The sequence below is a fragment of the Mangifera indica genome, chromosome 2 (genome assembly GCF_011075055.1).
Source record: "Mangifera indica cultivar Alphonso chromosome 2, CATAS_Mindica_2.1, whole genome shotgun sequence".
In the NCBI taxonomy this organism is placed as follows: domain Eukaryota; kingdom Viridiplantae; phylum Streptophyta; class Magnoliopsida; order Sapindales; family Anacardiaceae; genus Mangifera; species Mangifera indica.
The window spans coordinates 18,249,038-18,264,753 of record NC_058138.1 but is presented as its reverse complement, the minus strand read 5'-3'; the positions used below and the strand labels follow the sequence as shown (position 1 = coordinate 18,264,753).

General features: G+C 32.7%; 2 protein-coding genes across 2 annotated transcripts; both read right to left on the bottom strand.

The window, feature by feature from the left end:
• Positions 1-429: 429 nt before the first annotated feature.
• LOC123208838 (mitogen-activated protein kinase 3) lies at positions 430-3,699 on the bottom strand. Its single transcript, XM_044626422.1, has 6 exons — positions 3,452-3,699; positions 3,216-3,345; positions 2,263-2,400; positions 1,836-2,168; positions 1,278-1,461; positions 430-981 (listed from the first exon to the last, which is right to left on the bottom strand). The coding sequence occupies exons 1-6, from the start codon at positions 3,622-3,624 to the stop codon at positions 812-814; spliced, it is 1,128 nt and encodes a 375-aa protein (XP_044482357.1). The 5' UTR covers positions 3,625-3,699; the 3' UTR covers positions 430-811.
• Positions 3,700-6,952: 3,253 nt separating this feature from the next.
• On the bottom strand, positions 6,953-9,186 carry LOC123200457 (L-ascorbate peroxidase, cytosolic-like). The gene is made up of 8 exons (XM_044615654.1): positions 9,008-9,186; positions 8,761-8,923; positions 7,910-7,975; positions 7,710-7,758; positions 7,538-7,620; positions 7,312-7,391; positions 7,130-7,229; positions 6,953-7,015 (listed from the first exon to the last, which is right to left on the bottom strand). Exons 1-8 carry the CDS (start codon positions 9,124-9,126, stop codon positions 6,953-6,955), a joined length of 723 nt encoding a protein of 240 aa, XP_044471589.1. The 5' UTR covers positions 9,127-9,186.
• Positions 9,187-15,716: the final 6,530 nt, after the last annotated feature.

Here is a 15,716-nt window from a genome sequence, read left to right as displayed (position 1 = left end):
TGTCGCTAAAGTAAGTTGGGTTCCGCCAGACCCCCGTGACGCCAGAGCCATGCCTGCTTATAGACTATCGCACACAATTGATCCCATTTCAGAGTTGTGCTTGACAGTAGTTTCCAGCAAAGAGACAGATGACGATGATGACATTACAAAGAACAAGGCAAAGAAAGAGTAGGCGACGATGGCTCCAATAACAGGAAATAGATTGACGCAACTGCTAACTACATCTTGAAATTTGGGCATCGTCAATGCCATCGATGTTGAATTCTCTAACCATCCAACATTGACCAAGCAACAAGCACGCCGTTTTTTAAAATTTTTGTGCAACCAAACAACCAAAATTAGCATTAACCGGCCCTCACCTTGATCTCACTGATGGCTGATGCAAGCCAAAATACAAGGTTCTGAATTCGTAAGCGGCTGGAAATTTGATTTAGTAGAAAGAAAAATTCCAATTGATTCTTATATTTATGATAGATTTGATTCAATCCACAACACATTATCACAAACTCAATTACAACTAATAACAGAGAATAAATAGTGTAAGAAACAAAAATGAAAAAAACAAAGAAACCTCTGTAACATATTAAGGTAAAGGGCAGCTATGTGAGCTGTCAAGGGGACTGGCCTAATGAAATATAAAACAGCTGGTCAGCCCTGGACTGGATCCACGAACACTTTCTGTTGTTGGAAATGTCTTTTTCTTCTCGTTCTGATCTCTTGTTCAAAGTCATCTTTTCACTAATCCGCGATCAAACAGATAGTTTCAAACCACTTATAGGTAGTTAAACTGAGCATAAAAGTTACTTTCTCATTATGCATACTCTGGATTGGATGCCAAGGCTTCCTTATAAATCAGGTCCTTCATTTGCTCTTCTCCCAAGGATTGTTGCTCAAAATCGAAGGAAAATGGTTCTGGGCAGACAGGTTCGTCTGCTATGTCATGTAATCTTGCAAGATAAGGATGGGCTAATGCTTCTTCAACTGCTTAAACACAACTTTACATTAGAGTGTGATAAAACATATGGAAAATTGTGTATATGATAAATGATCATTAATTCTAGTTTCAACTAATATAATTGTGAGACCAAAGGATGTTTCTTATGGCAATCCACTAAGAAATGACCCACGAAGTCTATACTACAGTGCAATTTTTAATTCTTTATAAGGAAAGATTTTTTAATTTTGTGGAAATTATAGGAAATGAGACATACGAGGTTGAAAAGTTTTGATCTTGTTCACAAATGCTTCAAAATAGATGATTTAGAAAATAGACTTACCAGTTATTCTTTTTGTGGGATCAAATGTCAACATTCTATCTACAAGATCCATAGCCAATGGATGAACATGTGGAAAATTTTGGGCTAATGGCTGACGAGGATGTTGTTGAAGTTGCTGGATATATCTTCTAGCATCCTCATTTCGGACAAATCCCAGATCAGACTCCGTTGGTGTGCCGAGAAGCTACAAATCATGAAATCATGCATAAGATTCTGCTAACAAATAGCAATCAGGATATAACACAGCAAAATTTTGGAATTTATATGACAACCATTATCATGCTTCCAGTCATACAATATTGAATCAACTGCAATACTGAACATAATATAAGGCCCGAATATGAAGACTAGACACAGACCTAACAGAGGGTATTAGGAATGTCAGTCTCCCTATCAGCCTCCAACTTCAAAACTTTGTGAAATAAACTTCAACTTCAGAATCCTAAAAATCTCTTCTATTGGTTGTAACTTTAAATTTTAAGAGCCTTAACACAAACTTTCCAAACTAAAAATCAGCAAATCTGCTTGCTTAATGCTTTGCATAAATTTATAAGTTACCTCAGTTAATAAGCGCATCTGATGCACATGATCTCTGCCTGGAAATAGAGGTCTTCTGTTCATAAGCTCCATAAAAATACAACCCACAGACCAAACATCTATTGCGGCAGTGTAATCTGAAGAGTTCAGCAATAGCTCTGGAGCTCTGTACCATCTTGTGACAACATATTCTGTCATAAACTCATTCTCTGATGCTGGGCGAGCAAGACCAAAATCACAAATTTTCAAGTCACAGTTTGCATTCAGCAAAAGATTGCTGGGCTTCAGATCACGATGGATAACATTAGCTGAATGTATATACTTAAGTCCTCGAAGAATCTGATACAAGAAGTACTGCAACGTATAGACAAAAAGGAACTGTCAATTTCATAAATCAGACAAATGAGCAATTAATAGGTTTCAAAAACTCAGAAAAACAAATTAAAACCTGACAATGCTCCTCGGATAAAGCTTGATTGGAGCGAATTATTTGGTGAAGATCAGTATCCATGAGTTCTGTGGCAATATATACATCGGAGAATTCTCTCCGCAAGGGTGGAGGAACCACATCTCTTATTGCTATGACCTGTTTAAATTTACATGCATAAAGTTATACAATAAGTACCAATTAACAATTTAGCTTCAAGAAGCATTTACATAACTTATCAAATAATATATAATTCAACAGTCTTTAACAAAAAGTTTCAGCTTTACAGAAGTACCGAAACAATTTCACGATAAATATCAGGAATATCCTAAGAAGTTTCTAACAGCTTTTAGCTTCAATTTCTCTGATACCTTTAGCTTCTAACGGCAGAATCAAACCGAAATGAATCACCTTTTTTTTTTTTACGTGTCATCTTCTAAAACGGTCTAATATAAAGTTAGCTGGGGTAGTTCAGATTATTCGACCTGAGAAATTCAAATTATTATTATTCAATATCTGGGGTAGATACTTACCAATATATATATATATATATATATATATATATATATATATATATATATATATATATATATATATATCTGGGGTAGATAAGAATTAATCCTGAATATGTAACAATGCTATTGAAAGAAATAAAATACCGGAATGAAATTATTGGTGTATCCCTTTCTGGCAGGACACTTACCCAAAAAAAAAAAATTTAAAACTTTACAGCAAACATTTTTATATCTACAGATTGTATTTGTTTCGCTCTGTGTTAACGTAAAAAAAAAAATTAGAAGAAAAAAGGAGTCATGTACCTAACGAAAGTGCAGTAACTGCAGTTTCTTATAATCTCTTAACAACTTTCTCATAAACTGTATATGACGATGAGATTAAACAAATACAACTACACAAACATAAACAAACAAATGAAACAGCAATCAGTTCAACAGAATACCAAAATTAACACTCACGTTTTCATGATCCAAATGGCGTAAAAGCTTAATCTCACGAAGCGTACGCTTTGCATCCATGTGGTTATCAAACGCGTTCGCTATTTTCTTCATCGCAACCATTTCATTCGTCTCCGAATTCAGCACCGAGCTGCAAAATTAAATTAAATAAATTTCAAATTAGAAAACAAGAACTCTTTAGTAACATACTCATCCAAAAATAAGAATATAAATACAATATAAATTGAATCAAATACCAAACTATGCCGTATGCGCCACGACCAATTGGCATGATCGGAGGACGATACTTGGCCGTGATTTCAAACAAGTTCCCAAATATATTGTACTGTACGAACTGGCCGCCGTACGTCTGAACGGCAGGGAAATCCGACGTTTGACTTCCGCCGTTGACCTGAGTTACATCAGCCATATCCACTCTGTTTTTGTTTCTCCCTTGCTTAAAAATTCAAAATTTTGTTGCTGAAGAGTTAAGGAGAATAATGCGTTGATTTATACACATAATATGAGTAAATAAAATAAATAAAAAATTATTATGACCAGCCTGCTTCCAAGCAGATGCGAGGAAGACAAAAGGAAACGCGCGCTCACGAGAGGGAGGGACGCGCTTTTTTGGGGAAGAAGAGATCGGAGGGCTGATATGAGAGCCGCCTCTGATCAATGGTAGATATTTGTTCAAATTGTCAACGACAAACTGCCGTGGCTGCATGGGTATTCATTGTTGGATTAATAAAAGATTAGCTTGTTTATTAGGAGAAAATTGGTGGATAAAATTGTATTATATTTTGAATATGGTTGTTAAAAGGGTCCAAATCCACCAACTTAATTAAGTAGACACGGTTTGTTGGATGTGAATCATGTTGAACGTCAAAATAAGTAGTGACGATGACTCTTGAATAAATAACTAATTCCCAACTAAGATTGAGTGTATACCTATCTTGTGCTAACTAATTTTTAAAAATTCAAATATAAATTTTATTATTATTATCAAAAATAAAATTATTATTTAAACTCGATTATAAAATTATCTTTAAATTTTAAAATTTTTCTATGTCTCAATCTCATATTTTTTAAATTTAACGAATTAACTTTTTTTTCTAAGTCTAAAGTTATCAACCTCCAATTTTTTTAAAATTTCAATTTCACTCTTTCACTCTCCTTTAGTTTTAAATTTCATACCAATAGTCTTTGGCTTTAACGAAGGAAGGGAGAGCGATTAGGAGAGAGAAAGAGCTGACTGTTATAAATGGCGAATGATAGTCGAATATGAGATCTGAAAACTAGGAGAGAGTGAGGGGTGAAACTTAAATTTTTTAAAAAGTTGGGATGTGATTGTATATAAAAAAAAGATGATAATTTATATCTCTAAACTCGAGGAGAGCGGAGAAACTAAACTTTAAACCTAAAAAATATAAAATTATAGGACAAAAATAAAAATTTCAAAATTTATGAATATTTTTAAAATATAAATTTAAATAAAATTTTTAAATAACAATTTTATTTTTAATAATAATAATAATAAAATTTAATAAATTAATAAATATTTTAATTTTTAAAAATTAACGCACGTGAGTTTTTAATTTAAACTAAATCTTTGGTCGGAATAAGTCTGTTGGCCATAATTATTTTGTACCTAAAGGTGGTTTCAGTATATTCATTTATTTAATGATTGTAACATAACGTGTTTTCAAATAGTTGAAGACCTTGTCGTGTGAAAAGTTTTCGTTTCTTGAATTTTCAAAGCAGACAGCAGACGTAAGGTTTATCAGCATAGAATTAGGAAGATTATAATTTCTAAATTAATTTTACCGTACATTTGTATTATCGACAAATAGAGGAGACTTGGGGAATTATTGGAGAAGAAAGTCAAGTTGATTAGTACTAACCAGTCATTTCTCCAACCGATAAGTTAGAAAATATCGTATTGCGTGACTCAAGTTTGGATTTACTTTGACAGCCCTAAGTCCAGTGACTCGGAGGAAGAAGACTTGACACTAATCCATTGTTAATCATACAACATTATAACGTAACGAGGATTATTCACATCATTAAGTTAATTTTATTTTTAATTAAACTCACTTGGCTTACTAGGCTTTCTAAATTAAATTTATTTATTTTAAATTTATTTAGTATAAATTTATTTAACACAACAACAATTATGAAGGATTTTTAAAACTTTCATTTTTTATTTAACTACCACCAGCTTCATTTTTTATTTTCCTACAACTTTCAACTTTTATTTTTGTTGTCGATCAAAAAGGTAGATCCTCGATAAAACTATTATATCATTTATGAAAGATCGTAATTAATAAAAGGATAATATGGTGGAGAGGAAAAGGCAAGAACCAACAATTTATTTATTCTTCATGCATGATGAACCAACTGCATTTTAAATAAATTTTGTGTGCCCTTTTTTTATTTTTTTAAATTCTAGAACTGAAAATAACAATGGCTTAATGCAATGCTAAGTAGAATTTTATGCATGTAATTTTAACATATTAAGGCTAGTATACACGACAATACACGAAATGTTAAAATTTGATTTAGTGAAAAATATATCATAGTTTGATTAATCGATTGTAAAGATCCCTATTCATGAGTGATATATAAAAAGGTCTTATAAATGGGTTAGAGCTACCCTTGCTTAATGCATTTTTAGTACTGTGCTAGGATTTATACAAATTTTAGGAGGGACTTTTCAAGCATATATGCAAGGAATATGTTTTAGGAAGTGAGTATGCTAAATAGGGCAAATTTTGTGATCATCATGGATAAAGTGAGGGCCACTAGAGAAGGAGCATACAAGTGGATGGTTAAGAATGAATCTAACAGGTGGTCAAGGCAAGATTTTGTCCTTGAACGTAAGGCATATCATAAACAACACGAGTGATTTTTTCAACTGGTTACGTGACGTTAAAGGACTCCCCATATTAAGTTTAATGGCCGATTCTATTTAATATGACTGGTTGGTTAATTACCAAAAAAAATGACTGGTTGGTTACTTAACCAAAAAAAGTAGGACTGGTTGGTTACTTACAAGAAAAAGTTGGACTGGTTGGTTGGTTGGTTTCCATGTGAAGGGTCGTTTTTGTCAAGCCTAATACTTTCCTGAAGTGTCAAGGACCGAGACTCCACATGTAAATGTAGTTTTTTTGTGCAGAACTGTGGAAGGTTTTTTCTCTTTTTTTGGTTATCTGGGGGCATATGGTGTATAGCCGACCGTCCCATGGTTACTTATTACGTTATCTGCAAAAGATTATAGAATTAAGGTTCACTGCTAATGGCAATTGCTTACATTCAAATTTACATCTGGCTTATTGTCAAACTTGTGTGCAAGCTCAGGGTTTGATATTGTAGTTATGTGTAGTGTGTTGGGCAGCAAGGAAGAAATTTAAATTATTACTTAAAAAAAAAAAGAAAAAAAGAAATTTATATCATTAAGCAATACTTGTGAAGGATGAGTGCACCGATGTTCCAACATAATATAGCTAAGCACAACCACCAACATTAATTACCAAAAAAAAACCTTCAACCAACATTCGTTAAAATCTACCTTCAGATAAATAAAAAGCATTAAAACATAAAAGCCACGATCAGGTTTCGGCGGCATCATCCCCATATTTATGCATAGCTTAAGCGTCGGCAAATCTGGCAAATGCATTGAAAATATACAATCATTATTAACCCGTGCAGCGAAATAATCAAACAAAGCAAAATCATTGGAATTTTGAAAATGATAGTCACCCGAGCTCAGAGAGCTTAAGATGAGCCTCTGCATAATCAGCAAAGAATGCATCCTCATCCTGAAGGTAGAAAGAAGGAACTTGGATTAAATTGATAGCAATCTTTGTTTAATGATATCTGCAATATTTGTCTCATCAATTCGAGATTGTAAAACGGTAACAACAAATGCTCACCGCAGCATATTTTTCAAACAGAAGGAAAACAGGGTCTGTCAGAAGAGCCTCGTATGAAGGCAACTGGAGAAGCCCTTCCTTCTGTCCACCCACGATTTCCCTGACCAAAAATTTCACATAATTAAAATTATATTTTCTACCTATAATAACTGCTTGTTGCGCCACAATAGAACTAGACTTACTTGAAGTAGGAGTTATCAAAGCATAGAGGGTTATCAGTAGAAGGTCCCTCCAATCCAGACCTCTCCCTGTGATACCTTCCCTGTAAAGATTTTCAAAGTAAAAAGAAGATTTCAGTAAAATGTTTTATCAAAATCAACCAACTAGATGATACCATATCCCTAAATTTAATTGTGAAAGACATTTCAAATACACAGATACAAGCTAGCTTCAGAGATCAACGCTAACCAGGGTGTGGCCACCAGAGAGGGCAACAATATCCCGGTCACTGAGGCTCATGGCGCCAAAGACATACCTCAATTGATCAGAGCCTGCCGTAAATCAAAATTGAGAGACTCAACTAAACAAATATCAAACAGCTGAAACTTAGATTTAATAAACTATTGTTAAAATTACTTACTCATGGTGGCATCAGGAAGACGTCCTTCTAGAGGTGGCTCAGGTTTGTCCTAAGATGAAGAAAGTGCGAAGAATAAGCACAACGAATCACTCTCAAACAGAAAGTGTCACAGAGAAACATGATTAAATTAAAATAAACAAATAAATAAAATATCAAAACAACTGGAAAAAATAGTACTAATAATAACATAAATGGCTTACCTCTCTTCCGGGGTGGAAGGGGATATCAGGCCCACCGGTGACCTCAACAGCAACAACACCGGCCAACTGATCACAGTTTAAATTAAATATACTAAGAAATCAATCACGCTATCGATAACTTCACAATAGCAATATGAAATAGAAATGGAGGAAGATTGACGAAGCCGTGGAAAAAATAGTAAATTGGTGAGAAGCACCGGCTTCCCCATGTGAGAAAATGTCCATCCGTTTAAAGAAAATAATGAACTTTGGCTGGGAATTAGCGCTTCGGCCAAAATAAATAATATAAAAGTAAGGGTAATAAAATTGGCGGAGGTAAACAACCCGGCTCGAAGCATGGAAATATAGCCGGGCTTGTACTGTAGCAGCCCATGGGCCAGTTCAATCCATATAATAATTAATTAATATTATATAAAAGTTTACTTTTTATGAAAATTTACAGACCAACCTATTTAAGGCTTGATCCGATCTTATATATCATGAATCTTAAGTACTTTTCAAATTGGCCCGATCTAAAACCTTGTGATTATGCAAGCCATAGGCCTAGCTCGACTGATTCATTGTTATCCTTAGGTGGAGCATTAAAATTTGAAGATGAGTATATATATATATATATATATATATATATATATATATATATATATATATATATATATATATATATATATGTAAAAAATTATAATATTACAATTACACCCTTATATATATTTCTATAAGGGTGTAATTGTAATTTTATCAAAATTTATGATTTTTTTTTCTTTTCAAATCAAGTAGGAAGGAGGAACGAGGGAGGAGGATCAAGTTCCCCAGTTCTGTCCATACCTGAAGATCACGAATAAAAGTATGAGTACCTGATAGAAGTCAGCATAGCTGAGGATTGGAAACTGCTCCTTTATCGGCGCCAGAAGTCTGATGGCAATATCAAGGCCTTTGTTTGCGCCGTGAGCCAGCTCAGCAGGATGCCTAATTGCCCCAAAATTCGTCTTCACATCAATAGTACCAGCTGAGTGCCATCTACAACACAAAACCCGATCAATCAATTCAAACAAAAACGCATGCTTATAAATATAAAAATACGGAAAATGAGAAAGAACATACGCCAGACGAAGCACGATAGGAGCACAGTTCTTCTCAAAGATTAAAGCTCTGAGCTTCCTTATGCATTTCACAACGGCCATCTGGTATTCAGCACTAACAGTTGGGTAATTTTTGGACATCTTGTCGAATGATTCTAAATTAAAACAAATGAAAACAAAACACTTAAAAAATGAGTTTAAAAAAATGCTCAAAACACTTCAGAAGTAAGATTTAAACGAAGAACGATATTTCATAAGGCCGATTTCAAGAAATCTGCAGCCATTCCTTGAGCTTTTATAGTTGTAGAAAATTATTAGAGACCGTTGATTAGGTCAGATCTTGTGGCTCTCATTACTTGTGCAGCGACCCTACGGTCAAAGTGTCGCTGGCCACGTCACCACGTCAGCAAGAGAGATGCAACGTTGAAAAAACTGGAATTCCAGATTCCATTACTGAAATTATTAGATCACAAGTCAATGCACAAAACTTTTTGTCACTGTAACATTTGATTGGCCGGGAAGAAACACCGCACATGCTCACAGCTCACTGCTCACTGCTAACCCTTTTCTCACTGCCAAAACTAGGTGTGGCACCAGCCGAAATGAATCGGAGACCTATTGGTTTAAATTCAGTTCGGATGATAGATATTTTAAACTAAGTTCGATTTAAATTTATTAAATTAATATTAAAAATAATTTAAATTTGATTTAAATAAAAATGATTTAATTTAAATTTAATTTATATTTATAATTAAATTGATGATTTAAATATGTAATTTTAATTTATAATTCATTAATAAAACAATATTATTTAATATAATTTAAATTAAATTAGAATCAAATTAAGATATTTATATAACTTACAAGACAAATTAAACTCAATTTTTTTAACTTAAATTCAATTCGATTGTAAATTGAGCCAAACCTTCCAACTTTGAACATGGTGTATATTCAAACCAAACCAACGTAATTCAGAGCCGCACTAACCAAAGCAAAACTGCAATTTTATTGGCCTTACAACTTTACAGCAACCAGTAAAAGATATCCACGTGGAGTTTTGTTATTGACAACAGTAGAACGGTGCAATAATAAAATAAAGAGTGAATTCCATTTGCCCACCCAGGTTTTGTTAAAAAACCCTTTTTTACCCATAAATTATATTAAAAAACGCTTTCACCTAAAATTTAACATTGTTAACAAAAACTAACCTACAAAAGAGAAAAAATGTCATTAACAAACAGGATTTTCTCAATCCATTTGATATTAGATTCACCTAAAAATAATTTAAATCAGATATGACTTGTGTCAAGTACATTCTTAAATTTAACTCAAATTAAAATTCTCAAATAAAATGTCAAACTCTAATTGCAAAAATCATGAATTTAAAACCTTGGACTCGCAAATCAAAAACCTAAATTCAAAGTGAAAATTTTCCAAAGAGATATAAACTCAAACCTTAACGGTAAAAATCTCATGTCAATAAAAAACTATAAAAATTTACAAAATTCACTTGATTTCAGACACATAGGTCCCACAACCATCTATCACAAGTCTTAGACTTTTTTTTTTTCCCTCTTTTTGCTCAAACTTGAAATGTGATTACCTATTTAATTCAACTTCTCACTCCGCTCAAGCGATGCTGAAAAACAAAAAATGAGTTTCTTCCAATTTGTTTTTTGTCCCATCAGTCATATACTTGTTATGTCTTTGTTTCCTTTGCGATCTTTTAATGGTGATTATAGATGGAATTTGTGAGGATATGTAGCAAACATAATGTATGCACACCGTAGGATTTGTAGCAATACCGGGAATTGTGAGAATCCTAAATTGTTGAAACCATTGAGATAAATGGTGCTAGCGGAAGTCAAAACCAAAGCTAAAGAAGTTAAAATTGGGGCAAAAACCCATAAGTAGCGAAGCTGAATTTTTGTCAAGGAGGGGCCTCCATGGCTTTAGTGAAAACTTAACAAAAAAAACCACCAAATTTGATAAAAGAAAAAATACAATAACACAACTAATTTTTTATGTGAAAAAACTTCTTTAATATGAAGTAAACAAAAAAAAAATCATATAAATATAACAACCTACCTAAACTTGATATAATCAAAAGTATGTACAACAATTTCAATCTATAAAAAAATATTTTATACAAATTTATAATTCAATCACAATTCTAATATAAGAAAAATACATAAATAAAAAGATGAATTGAAATAACTTTATAAGTAGTTGATATTCAAGTTGTATAACTTAAATGCAGTTGTTAATTAATATTCAATTTTTCATATTAAAGATCAACATGCTAGTCAAAATATTAAGTTAGAATACTTAAATGTTCAAATAGCTTAATATCAATAATTTAAATATAAAACAAAATTAAAATAGTATGCCTGAATGGATCTTTAAATGATTAATAATTTTAAATTAATAATTTTACATAAAAATTTGTTTACTCTTTTTGACTTTCTGAAGTAGTACATTGATGGCTTATTAACCTTATAATTAATTCTAAGTTACTTTTCAAGGGTTTATGAAAATTGGCCAAAACTTTTTTGTTTTAATAATATTTCCCTTAACTTCAGTGAATAAGAAATCTAAATGGTATTCTTGTTTTAAAAACAATTTTTTAAAATAATATATTATCATATAATTAAATAATATTTATTTTTAATTCAAAATAATCAAATCACCTAATATTATCATTATGTCTAAGGTACATTGCTATAATGTGAATGGAAGATCTACCTTTCCCTCTGTTTTCATTCTCATTACTTTTTTGGATGCCAACTCAACACTTCATATAGAACTGCACAAAAGACTTGTTATTTGTAGATTTGATGTTATGTCCATGACCACTTAACACAAATTAATTCAGTTACTCACCTGAATGTGCTATTGAAATTTTTGTAATTTGCGTGCGATTAATAGTTTTTTTTGTTCTTGTTTTACGTCTATTTTATATGTTTTTTTTAGGGAGAAGGACTATTTCCCACCTAACTTTTGATGCATTCTCAAATTGGCACCTACGGCAGATGAAAATCCAGTTTTCTCACCCGTGACCAAACTGTCGTCCAATTTTTCCGTTAGAGACAGGGATAAAATCGTCATTTGCTATTTAAAACCTTAAAACTTTTAAATTTAACTGTTTCCCCCCTCCAGGTTTTAAAAACTAATAACTAACTCATCCTCAAAGTTTGAAAAGTTTAGATTTCACCCCTGGGGTTTGCTCCTTCTCCGGCCACCATCGACGGCCGACGCATTCGATCGATCTCCCATCTCCGACTACAAAGGACGACAAAAGATGACCCTTCATCACTCAGATCTGGACGACGAAGCGTCGTCCAGATCTAGAAGAACAGACGAAGGACGACGCTTCGTCGTCCTTCGTCGTCGCGTCTTCCAGATGCGACGAGTGACGAAGAGAGAAGAAGCGAGACCTTCGTCGAGCGATCTCCCAGATCTGAACGACGAGCGAAGTTTGAAACCGATCTCCCAGATCTGGATGACGAGCGACGAAGAGATCTCCGTCTCTTCGTCGCACCGTGCAACGAGGAGATGAAGATCTCTTCGTCGCACCACGGCCGTCGCACCAGGAGAAGGAGGAGGCCGGTGACGACGCCGGAGAAGACGTCGGGAGATGAAGTTGAAGAATGGGGGTGAAATGCTAGTTTTGAAAGTTATGGGGGGGCTGTATTTTGAAAAATATGGAAACCCTAGGTTTGGGGGTGAAAATGTTAGTTTTTAAAGTTTAAAAACTTTAGGTAAGGTGAAAATGTTAGTTTCTAAAACCTAAGGGGGGTGAATGGTAAAACCTTCACATCAATTTTGGAAAATTAAATTGAGGGGTATTTTGGTCATTTCATCTAACAAGGGTAAAATAGATATTTTACCCTTATACAAACAGATGTCATCCATTTTAACAGCTCATGGGTGAAAAAACTAGATTTTCATCTGTCATGGGTGTCAATTTGAGAATGCATCAAAAGTTGGGTGGGAAATAGTCCTTCTCCCGTTTTTTTACTTTCTCTGCTCATTGCTACACTATGGATGATTTGGCTTTGAGGGTTCTTGGTGAATGTTGTTCGAATGTCCCCTCATACGTTATTTCTTACGGCCGATTTCAAGAGATCTATAGTCATATTACTAACCCCGAAGCAGATACAGTGAAATGATTAGGAAAAAAGAGATGCTATGCGACCAGAGCACAAGCTCAGTCAGATAGAAGAGCGGGAAGAAGGACAAGGATCTGGCCGTCGATCTTTTCTTTTTGGATAAGTAAAAGTCTATACTAACGAAAAGAAAGGCAACAACACATAAAGGGATCCGAAGGCGGGCCACACTACAACCTGCCTTATCACGGTCCAACCGTAATAAGAGTCAAAAATGAAACTCAAGACTAATATATTAAAACTAAATTTTCATGAAATTGAGAGCACAGACCAGTCCACAGAACAAAATAAACACGGAACTTATCACTCATAACCAAAAAAAAAAAATAATAAAATAATATTATATCTAATTATACGCTGATATATAATTATTTATATATAAAATTATATATATATATTTATTATTCATATAATTTTACTGTAAAAAAATCCAACAATCAACAGACGCTTTGGTAACTTTCTTGCATTCACCAAGAGATGGACCAGGCCTTCAATCTGAGTAGTGGAGCTTCTAATGGAAAGATTCATGAAGTTGGACTACCAGCAAACAGCAGAGACCAGCAAAAGGAAATGAAAAAGGGGGCAGTGAAGCAGAGAGCAGACCTGGCGTTAAAGTCCAGATTTATGTAAGAAAAGTCAGAAAACAAATTTTTGGTTTTATTCGTTTTTTAAGAAATACTAAATATCCAAGAGATTTTATACAAAATACTTTCAATCTATAATTATTCTTTATAAAAATACATATACATTATCAAATTGAAATTTTAAATTTTGAAAATTATATATATTCGTACAACTTCTTTTTTAATTATTTGCAGATGATTTATAAATATGATATTATTATATATATAAAATTCATGAAAGGGTTTTTTACGTAATTTCAGGTAAATTGAAAAAGATAGCTTACTTCCTAGGGAGTTTGAGATTAGACACAAAGTTGATTATTAAACTATAAAAACCTAATCGCTACAACAAAATGTGAAAAGAGAGCAGAGAAATAAGCACCTAGAACGGAAGAGAGAGAAAGAGTAATTTTATAAAGCTAAAATACTGAAAATCCTAAGGTACAAGATATTTTGAGCTCCATGTACACACGTTTGACAAATTCCAAAGTCTTTTATGTTTTGCCCCATTTTAACGGGACCTGTAGTGTTATGACATCGTCTTTTAGTCCACGTTCCAATAACTACCAAATCATAAAAATTACCTCTATTAGAGATGATAATTTTGATCTAATTTTAGAGATTTTGATCATCTTTCAACCCTAATAAATATAAGATTTATCAATAAAAATGAAAAAAAAAAATAGAGAAGGGGATGAAAAAAATCCTCATAATTGAAAACAAAGATATATGTGTCTTCTCTTTACCTGTCTTAGTCTCGGTTTCTTTATATTAATATATTTATATTCTAATAACATATTTTTATAGTTTTAGAATATTTATATTTTTTAAATTTATTTAAGTTTTTATTATATATATTAAAATAATTAATATATTATATTTGTGATATTTAAAATAATATGTTAGTTTTAATTTTATTTAATTATATTATTTAATATATTTATATTATATTCAGAATGGATGAAAAAGAAATTTTTTTTTTAAGTATATAAAAAAAAAATTTAAGGACAGAATTTTTTTTTTTTTAACAAAAAGATAATAAAAAATCATCTTTAACCCTATAACAAAGACGGGTTAAAAACGAGGGCTAGGATTGAAACCCAACCCCTCTCAACTGTTTCTTGTTGTCATCCCTAATCTCCATCCTCCGGTGTATAAGTGTGGAGCTACCGAAGATTCCATTCCAGAAATTATTGCATCACCTGTTGATGCACAAAACTTATTGTCACCCGTCAAATTTGATTGGCCGGAAAGAAACACCGCATCTGCTGACAGACTCACAGCTCACTCCTGGCCCTTTTCTCGCCGCCAAAACAAAATTGCAATCTGCAAGTTTATTGGCCGTACGATTTGCAGCAACCAGTAAAAGATATCCAGGTGGAGTTTTGCTATTGGGAATGATTAGAAGAGGGCAATTATATTATTGGCATGAAAGCTTGTGGGAGAAGTACCCAACCTTCGGATGTGACAGTCTGCCGTGATACTATTGACTGCACGGAGGCTTCTTTGTTCAGCCCATGTTACGTGTAGCTTTGTGGGCCAGCGTGAATTACCAAGAAAATCTAATCCTAAATTTCCATTCCTAGGGATATGATAATGTCAAGTAGGATAACACATCATTTAGGATTTTTAATATTATTTCTGTGATAATATGTTTTTTCTTTATGAGTGGTTAAAGAGAATAATAGAATTTATTTATTTTTAATTTATTAATATGAATTAATTTTACATACCAACAATTATAAAGGATTTTATATACATTTCAAAAAGTTAGTTGTAAGTAAAATTAAAATCAGTCTGATGCTATCAACCTTCTACATTTTTATCTCACTAGAACATAATTATATTTTTTTTCTTTATAAAATTTATTGAGTAACATAAAAGTATTTTATACAATAATTTATCTTGAATAAATCTTTTGCTATTAGTTTCCATATAA

Coding starts and splice junctions, on each gene's coding strand:
- LOC123200457 (XM_044615654.1), bottom strand. CDS start 9,126: ATGTCCAAAAATTACCCAACTGTTAGTGCTGAATACCAGATGGCCGTT. Junction 7,976..8,760: donor GCTATGCTGACTTCTATCAG/GTACTCATACTT, acceptor AACTGTGATCAG/TTGGCCGGTGTTGTTGCTGT. Junction 7,230..7,311: donor TTTGATAACTCCTACTTCAA/GTAAGTCTAGTT, acceptor ATTTTTGGTCAG/GGAAATCGTGGGTGGACAGA.
- LOC123208838 (XM_044626422.1), bottom strand. CDS start 3,624: ATGGCTGATGTAACTCAGGTCAACGGCGGAAGTCAAACGTCGGATTTC. Junction 3,346..3,451: donor GGCGCATACGGCATAGTTTG/GTATTTGATTCA, acceptor TTAATTTTGCAG/CTCGGTGCTGAATTCGGAGA. Junction 1,462..1,835: donor AGATGCGCTTATTAACTGAG/GTAACTTATAAA, acceptor CATGATTTGTAG/CTTCTCGGCACACCAACGGA.